This window comes from Pyrus communis, chromosome 5, assembly GCF_963583255.1.
Source record: "Pyrus communis chromosome 5, drPyrComm1.1, whole genome shotgun sequence".
NCBI classification, from domain to species: Eukaryota; Viridiplantae; Streptophyta; class Magnoliopsida; order Rosales; family Rosaceae; genus Pyrus; species Pyrus communis.
Window position 1 is genome coordinate 26,533,705 of NC_084807.1, and position 9,676 is coordinate 26,543,380.

Consider the following 9,676-nt stretch of genomic DNA (forward strand, 5'->3'; position numbering starts at 1 on the left):
AGAAAAAATGTGTCTTAAAGAGTGTAGTTGTTGAGTGTCATACATGTATCCGATGAGTCTTGAATCCTATATAACAACATGCCACAGTTGTTAAATTCACACTTCTAAAGCAAAATGGTGTGTTATAGGAATAAAACGCAGATAACTTATTCATAGATAAAAGTACCAAGCCGACATAAACCATCTTGAAAAGCAAAAGCAGTAAAAAGTTTTGCGACCTTGCGTGGTAATATCACTGTATACACCATGTCATTTATCCATGTTATAAAACCTAGCACGATCAATTAGTAACAGGTGGGGTCATGCGATCGTCGTATTTGAAAAAATTTCTTAATTATACACGTATTATAATAGAGACTGACAAGTAATATCAAGTGGCAATGACCGAAAATTCCTCCTCTCCCTCTTTTCATTTTATTTAATATTTTAATATTTATTTATTAGACTTTATAAGTAACGCCCACAGCACCTCACGAGCTTAATTTACATTTACAAAGCTTAGCCAAAGCTTTTCTTCTTCCACCACCTCCCTCCATTATTTCCATTATCTTCCTCTGTTCTCTCTCTCTCTCTCTCCCCAACTCCCACACTTCAATTATCTCTCTTTCTCTCACTCACTGGTTCTACTCATACATCATCTTCTTCGTCTTCTTCTCAAATTTAAACATTTTTGTTAATTTATCATAAAATATTTACATGGCACTTGAGACTCTGCTTCTCAAGGTGAAGACAGCAATCTCCCACCGCTTCGACGCCGTGCGAACCTTCACCCACCACCCGCACCACCCACTCAAACCGGTAAGAAAATCAAACGTCGGCGTCTTGGCCTTCGAGATTGCCGGCCTCATGTCGAAGCTCATCCACCTTTGGCAGGCCCTGTCCGACAAGAACATGATCCGCCTCCACAACGAGTCCATCTCCCTCGAAGGCGTCCGAAAAATAGTCTCAAACGACGACGATTTCCTCCTTGCCCTCGCCTGCGCCGAGCTCGTTGAGAATCTCCGCCTTCTCGCCAATTCAATCTCCCGACTCAGCACCAAATGCGAGGACTCCCACCTCCGCTCCTTCGACCGCGTCTTCCTCGAGTTCGCCAACTCCGGCCGCGATCCGTACAATTGGGTGCTCGGATTTAAAGAAATGGATGCTAACACTGTCAAGAAGTTGGAGAGGTATGTCACGATCACGTCCACCCTCCACAGAGAGATGGACGAGCTTAGTGCGCTCGAGAGCGCGCTGGGAAAAGCCTGGAAGTGCAACGAGTACGAGATTAATAATCATTCCGCGCCGATGACAAGTAGTACTAAAGAGCAAAAAATTGTCGATCTTCAGCAGAAGATCGTGTGGCAGAGAAATGAGGTGAAGTATTTGAAGGGCAGATCGTTGTGGAGCCGAAGCTTCGACACGGTCACTTGGGTTATAGCGAGGTCGATTTTCACTGTTCTTGCGAGGACAAAGCTCGTTTTTGGTATCGGACAATGCCCTCCGTTGTCTTTGCCTCGGAGCCTCTCGGCCTCAGCTACTGTCCATCCGTCCAACCAATCGACATGTCATTTCGTATCAGGGCCCTTGAGATCCCCGAAGCTTGATCAGCAAGATAACAAAAATTCTGTGTGCAAGTCGTACCTTACAAGTATCACAAAGATTGACCATCAAGATAAAAAAAAATCTCTGTCCAGAACGTTCGCTGATATGAAAGACAGTTCGGAGGATATTGGGTTTTTTGAGTCCAACTCGAAGCTCCTCAAGCCACCTGCGAGCACATTAGGCGCGGCGGCCTTGTCGCTTCATTACGCTAACTTGATCATAGTGATGGAGAAGATGATAAAATTCCCACAAATGGTTGGCGTCGACGCGAGGGACGATCTTTACTCGATGTTGCCGAGCAGCGTAAGGTCTTTGCTACGCGCCCGGTTGAGAGGGGTAGGGTTTTCCGCCAGCGATCCGGTACTAGCCGGCGAGTGGAGGGAAGCGTTGGGGAAGATCCTAGAGTGGTTGGCGCCGTTGGCGCACAATATGATGAAATGGCAAAGTGAGAGGAGCTTTGAGCAACAAAACATTGTGCCAAAAACAAATGTTATGCTTTTGCAAACTTTGTTTTTTGCAAACAAGGACAAGACGGAGGCTGCCATAACTGAGCTGCTTGTGGGGTTGAATTATATTTGCAGGTTTGAGAGGGAGATGACGGCTAAGGCCTTGTTTGAATGCAATAACTCCATTAATGGGTTGCTCAATTTGCAGAGTTCTAGCTAGCTAGTGAAGGAAAAAGAATCAAACCGTTTTCTTTTTCTTTTTTTTGGGGTTATTTTAGTTCGTATTTTGGATTTCAATTTTGATTTCTGAAATTTTACCATCGTGTTTTGAATTGAGCTGCGTTGATAAGATCTTCGGGGTTCGTTTTTGTATCGAATTCTCGTTTGTATATGATGAAATAAATAGATATAAAATGTAAATGATTTGTTTCTTGAGATATTTTCCGAAATCAAAAGTAGGGGATTATGAATTTTGAGATTATAGATCATGCATGATCATGTGAAAAATATTTGTTGATACTCTGTACCAATAAAAGATCACAAAATAAAATTTTAAAATAAGGTGAATATTTTCTTGTGGACTTGTAATACATGTGTTTGGTTATGAACAATTCATTAAATAATAAAGGGTAAAATACAAAAAACTACCTCAACTATGGGTCGAACGACACTTTCATACCTCATCTTTTAAAATTGACAATGTCATACCTCATTTTACGAATTTGTGACAATATCATACATTCCGTCAATTTGTCTGTCATCTATTCCGTTCAGTAGTGACGCGGCTTAAAAAAATTAATAAAATATTAAAAAATTAATTAAATATTAAAAACTAAAATTATAAAATCATTTAACAATTTTTTTTCACATGGGGACCCACCCCTTATCCCCCTCACCTTTCTTCCCTCCTCCCATTTTCCCTCACCCCAAACCCAGCCCATCCCCACTTCGCTCTCCCTCGCCGTGCCCAGAACCACCATCCCTCCCCTCTCTCTCTCTCCCATTTCCTTCCGTATTCTCTCTGCCTTTCTCCCTTTCATGTTGCAACAGCAGCCTCGTCGACTCTACCATTGTCCACAAGCTCCAAGCCCTAAACTTCACAAACCTCATCCTCTGCACCCATGCCGAGAACTTTTCGTCTCCGAGAACCTAACCGATTCGGTCGTTGACATGCGCCTCGGCGAGCTTGCCCTCCGCACCCACAGCTTCGCTAGTAAGTCTGCGTCTTCTGACGAGGAGTACCTCTAGCTATCCCAAGCCTTCAGTGATTTCTCCGCCTGCAACAACGACATATCGGGAAAATTAAAACGGCTCGCAAGCTTGCCATCGTCGGAAAACGCGCTAACCTCTAAATTATCTGAGGCTGCGCCAGAACTGGAACCATGTCAGGGGTTTTTGTAGAGGGAGAACTTCTCAACCGAGATCATCGAGAGCATTTCGCCAGAGGATCTTCAGCCGACAATCAAGATCTGCATCGACGACCTCCAATCGCCGTCGCTTGTCGTGAAGCTATCTGCAGCGGCCAAGCTCAGGCTTTTAGCGAAGAATCGGGTTGATAATCGTGCCTTGATCGACGAGTCCAGCGCCTTTCCCGCTCTAATTCCTCTACTGCGATGCAACAATCCATGGACACATGAGCACGCCGTCACAGCGCACACCCAGTTTGCGAAATTCCAATTGGGATTTGAACAGGGGAGAAAGAAAATGATGGATGCACGAGGCAGAGGTGTCAAAGGGGTAGCAACAGAGCACACCCAATTTGCGAAATTCCAATTGGGATTTGATTTGTTTAAGTAAATTAAAAATTGGGGACTGAAATAGGGAAAAAGGGTGAAGGTGATGAGTTCGGGGGAGACAGGTGGGGAAAAAGGTTGAAGGTGATGAGTTTAGGGGGTGGGTTAGGGGAAGACGGGAGCGGGTGGGATCTGGGTTTGGGGTGGGGGAAGATGGGAGAAGGGAAGAAAGGTGAGGGGGATAAGGGGTGGGTCCCCATGTAAAAAAAATTGTTAAATGATTTTATAATTTTAGTTTTTAATATTTAATTAATTTTTTTAAGTCACATCACTATTAACAGAATAGATGACAGACAAACTGACGGAAGGTATGACATTGTCACAAATTCGTAAGATGAGGTATGACATTGTCAATTTTAAAAGATGAGATATGAAAGTGTTGTTCGACCTATAGTTGAGGTAGTTTTTTGTACTTTACCCAATAATTAAATTCGGCTACAGTACGGATTCTATTTAAGCAGACGATATTAGGAATGAAAATTCAACAACAAAATTTTGAGTATAATTGTAAACGCTCTTAACATTTTTAGCTACGAGTCCATCATTGGTCAAGACTCATTGGCGGAGCTAGTATGAGGTTATTATTTATTCATGATCCCAACAACTTCAAAAATCTTATGTATATTTGTATGTGTATTGTATTAGATACTATAAACAGCTAGGCAAACTAAATACACAACTTCCTCTTACTTTTTCTTCTATTTTTTCTTTATCATCCCTATCTTCTGTTTATCTCCTTTTTAGTGTAACTCTATTGTGCACTCTCTTGACAGCCTTCTACATTACTCTAGCCACCCTTAACAAGCCTCCACATATCATTATAGTTGTTGACATATGTTAGCATATTCCTTCAGCATATGTTGACAAGAATTGACATGTTCCTACTAGGTGCTCGTCGAAATGATCCAATAAAAAAAAAAAAATTCCGTCAAAATCATGACTCCATTATTTGGTAATCTTGACTTCGCCACTGCCAAAACTTTCAAATTCAGTTTATTCCAACGGGAATACTTGATACCGTATGCTTTATTTATTTTATTTTTTTATAAAGGACTCCCACTTAAACTCCTAAATAATATAGCCTTTTAATTTTCGGTTACAGTGTAATCTGGCCTTTTTATTGTGACCACTTTCTTTTATTTTCCTCACTATTTTATTAGAAAAAGTAGATATATGTAAAAACTATGTCAACTTCGAATATATGATTTCTCACTATTCAAGCACATTTTGTGCTCATCAAAAGTACTTTTTATGGTAAGGAATGTGTAGCTTAATTAAGAGTATTCTTTGTAGCTGACGCAGCATGAAGTAATCAAAAGAATTACCAACGTAATCCTTTGAAGAATAAGTCTAGAATTCACCAGAAATTTGAGAGAAACTCCAAAAGGTTGTTGTTTAATTGAGAATTGAGTGATCGAATGGTTACATCTAGATGACTTAAATAATGATTACAAAGGTTTGGAGCAACTCAAAGGACTTCTAGAAATTTAAACAACATTAATTAAACATTAATCGACGAGAAAAGAAGGGTCTGATTTTATTACAAAACTTTAAACACTATTTTGGAAGCTGAAATGACCTCAGATGGCTAAAATCCATCGTACATCACGAGAAATCCATGAGTTGGACTCGTGGCGTAGTTTCCTTTCCAAAAATGTACCATGGGCCCAAATTAAAGCTCGGACGTCAAATTTGCAAATTCCTACTACGTTCTTTTGTCTTTCGGCGGTCCATTTGCTCTTCGATCCAATCTACCATTTGTTCTACACCAATAACATTTGAAATTTCTGAGTTTGAATTTCTCTTCTCTAATATTGATTGAATACAAAAACTAATCTACCCGTGAAAAAAAAAAAAAAAAATATATATATATATATATAACTTACGAGACTGCCGAATTTAATTGGCCTAACCTACATTCGCAACCGCAAGATGATATAAAAAATTGAATTCATGCAAGTAAATCATGTAAATCCAGAAGGGACTTCATGTGAACATGTGAGTCTGAATCTCTACCTTTCGGCCAGACCCAAACACTAGTGGACTAAAATCCAAACACACAAATTCAAAGAAATAGGAATAAAAAAGTGTTTGATCCTCCAGCTAATGGCATCTTGCTCAGTGAAATTCATATAATTGCAAAGATGCATTGCCCCACTTATAATATATATTTGTAAAAGATTCTTGGTTGACATTCATATGATCATTGTATTTGATATGTGTTAAAAAGCACTCCAAATTGAACCATCTGGCATTGAAAGACAATTTATAGGGCATTAAGTGAATGTGTTTTAGTTTGAATTGAAAAATCGAATCTTGAGATCTTTTTCCTTTGTATTGATACGAATCATGTTGTAGGAGGGGCAAATCTAACACACAACTTTAAGTGACTGTTAAAACATCTTCAATAAAGATGTCAAATTAAAATGTCAAATTTCACTTATTGGGGTTTTTAGATCCAGGTCCAAAAACATAGAGTGTTTTTAGGAGTGAGTCTAATTATCTAATTATATGTTTTTATTTATTTTATACTCATTTTATATTTTCTACAAATATTAAAAATCAATTAAAATCTTCTAATATTATGTATTTTCCAACTCCAAAAAATATAATTAATATCTTATAACAAAAAAACTAATATACTAACATAAATTTATTTGCAAAACATTCTACCCTAACTCAAGTAACAAATATATGAATGTATATTATACCCATAAGTGAGATATGAAACCTAACTAAAAGGTAGAAAAAACATAACATACCTACAAGTAAGACACATTAATCTGTGATAAGTTGATTATAAAAAAAAAAAAAAATATATATATATATATATAAAAGAATCTATCATATAGGTAGATAAATATAATTAACCTATGATATAGGTTGATTGTCACATCCCGGCCCGGGCGGGACCACTTCCCGGGCCCGCTCCACAACCATAGCACGATATTGTCCGCTTTGGGCCCCGACCACGCCCTCACGGTTTTGTTTTTAGGAACTCATAAGCAACTTCCCAGTGGGTCACCCATCATGGGATTGCTCTAGCCCCCTTCTCGCTTAACTTCGGAGTTCCTACGGAACCCGAAGCCAGTGAGCTCCCAAAAGGCCTCGTGCTAGGTAGGAATGGGAATATACGTTTAAGGATCACTCTCCTGGACAATGTGGGATGTCACATTGATTATAAAAATTAAAAATAAAATCTATAAATAGGGTTTAAAGCAGAAGGAAGAACGAGAAATAACAAAAACAAAAATAAAAAGAAATAAGCAAGGAGATAATTGGGAAGAAATTTGATTTTTTTTTAAAAAAAAATCTTATCATTGAACAAATAACTATTGATAATTAAAAAATTAAACATAACAAATTGGACTTATTTTAATAAACTAGACTCTTCTTACTATTGGCTCAAAAAATTGGACTTATATCAAGTTTCCCCTTCATTAGGGTTCGTAAAATAATCAATAAGTGAAGAAATTAAAGAAATATGTGTCCAAAAGAAAAATTGGCGTGACTTTCAAACTTGGAGTGAAGAATGTCAATCCATGTAGGATTTTGACATTTCCTTTGAAACCATAAAATCACCTTTCTTTTTGTTAAAGGAGTCCACGTAAAATTTTTTGGTATTTATGCGGCAAATTTTTTATAGGCTACCCAGTTATCTTAAGCCCATTAACCTTAGGTTCCATATGTTGAAGAAAAGCCCACTAATCCTAGGCCCATTATGTTGAACGAAAAAAAAAAAGTGTGATTGATGTTCTTGGTATTTGGAGAGTATGAGTATGTCCTTTTACCGGCCACGGGACCGATTGCTTGTCATCGATACTATTCGTGTGTACGTATTGATACATCATTGATAATATCAATATTGTTCCGATGATATGCCCTTTTTTTCTTTCTTTATTTTTTTATTTTTTTATAAAAATTAGACATCATGCATAAAAAATTTCTAATAATTAAATCTCGACTTTAATTGTAATTCAATTAACTAAAATAATTATATTGTGTCTCAATATATAATCAATGACATAAAATCAAAAGGAAAAGAATTACAAACTCGAAATTGAGCAATTAAACTAACAAAGACAATGTTATATCTATGCCAACTAAACATTATGATAATTAAGTTGTTCACCTAGAACTCTAAACCCTCCACTGCAGCTTATCACCCTTGCAAAGAGGGTTTTGCTTGGTCAAAAGATATTGCCCAGTCTTCTTGTAATCCACACAGCATGAGTGTTCTTCAGGGTACCTATGCTTCCCACAAAACACACCGCCGCAGCGGCACTCGAACCCTGTCGCGCCAACCCTTTTCTTGCAGCTCAAGCACCTCTTTTTCTGCGATAAATCTGATGAACCTTGTGAAGATTGTGGAGGCAAAGAAGAAATAACGGCTGCGGTAGCGGAGCTTGAGTCACTGAATGTGTTGTCCACTGAAGCTAACCCTACCATGGCTGCAGGCTTAGCAAACTGCTCTTCTTTCAGGTACTGTCTGTAGCACTTTGAGCACATGTTCATATTCGTCACAGAGCCAAAGAAGCCGCAGCCTTTTGCACAGCGTGGAGGCTCCATGTTGGTGTCGTTTGGTGAGTCCATATTTGGTTTCTTGAATCTCTTTTTGTTACTTTCGTAATCGCGGAGTTAAGTGATACAAGGGAGGTGGAAAATAGAACTTGAGACTTCGAATCTAGAAAAGTGAATGCTCTCAATTAACTGAACAAGCCTTTGCGGCAAAATTGTACTTCTTAACGGGACTCGGAGTTAAGCTTCTTAATTTTTTTTGGATTTCGATTATTAGTTATGAGGTTTGGCGAGTATGTGAGTAGTTTTATAGTGCGAAGGGGTGCTCGCGCCTAGTGATGTAGGATTAGGAGCGGTATGAATTTCCTTTTCCTATTAGGATTGGTTTCTAATTAACCTACTCTGTACAGATTTCTAAATGTTTTTTGTTTCCTTCTTTTTCTTGTAGAAACTTTAAGTCGGTGGAGTGCAACTTTGCTCATTCCCTAGTGTGGTGGTGCTGACCTCCCTAAATTGCCGTTAGTTTTGGTTTAATTAATTTAAGACACAAATTTTAAAACTTAACCTAATCTAACGACAATTAAGGAGGTGAGCATCACCTTCACTTTAGGGGATGGGCAAAAATGCACTCAAGTCAGTGGGTTCGGAATCCACACAACAGACACACAGACACACACACACAGATATATATATAGATACGACCAATATGTGAATTATTTTCATGCGTAAGAGTCTTTTCAAGTCAAATTTATAGATCGAAAAACCAAAAATAACTAAAAAGAAATCAAATGAACTAATCCATCAATTACTAATAAGCTCTGATTGATTTCAATGAGAAAATTAACACAATCTCTCAATGGTAAATTTCCATTCTTACTCTTACGTTCACTGTCGTCGTTTTCTAAAATTTATTTGGTTTCCAAGCTACTACGGAGCATCTACGGCTGTACCAAATATTAGTTTCATATCGATTCAAAACAGGAAAGAGAATTATATATATCAATTGTAGGTCCTTCCTTTTGACAGCGCCAAGATTTCATGAACTGTTACTCTTTCCTCAATGCATCAATGACAGAAACTCATGAAGAATAGAGCTTTTGGATGCGGTATCTTCGGAACTGGAATCAAGGTGATAGAAGGGCTGTACAACAAGAGGAAGAACTTGCAACCATCAAACCAGAGACCAAAGCAGGGCTCGACAAAACGGAAAGTATCATGACTTATTAAGATTCACTTGTAGTTCCGCTTCTTGCTATAACAGAAAGACTTGTCGGAAATCTGGTTGGTCCAACCAAGAAAGGCACGGGAGTCTTTGGGCATTGCTTGGACTAAGTA

The 9,676-nt window shown here is 38.4% G+C and overlaps 2 protein-coding genes across 2 annotated transcripts; one reads left to right on the forward strand and one right to left on the reverse strand.

The window, feature by feature from the left end:
* Nucleotides 1–455: 455 nt before the first annotated feature.
* On the forward strand, nt 456–2,467 carry LOC137734963 (protein PSK SIMULATOR 3-like). Its single transcript, XM_068474304.1, has one exon. It carries the CDS (start codon nt 697–699, stop codon nt 2,248–2,250), a length of 1,554 nt encoding a protein of 517 aa, XP_068330405.1. The 5' UTR covers nt 456–696; the 3' UTR covers nt 2,251–2,467.
* A 5,470-nt stretch (nt 2,468–7,937) lies between these two features.
* LOC137734507 (putative zinc finger A20 and AN1 domain-containing stress-associated protein 8) lies at nt 7,938–8,416 on the reverse strand. Its single transcript, XM_068473757.1, has one exon. It carries the CDS (start codon nt 8,414–8,416, stop codon nt 7,964–7,966), a length of 453 nt encoding a protein of 150 aa, XP_068329858.1. The 3' UTR covers nt 7,938–7,963.
* Between the last annotated feature and the right edge of the window lie 1,260 nt (nt 8,417–9,676).

Coding starts and splice junctions, on each gene's coding strand:
- LOC137734963 (XM_068474304.1), top strand. CDS start 697: ATGGCACTTGAGACTCTGCTTCTCAAGGTGAAGACAGCAATCTCCCAC.
- LOC137734507 (XM_068473757.1), bottom strand. CDS start 8,416: ATGGACTCACCAAACGACACCAACATGGAGCCTCCACGCTGTGCAAAA.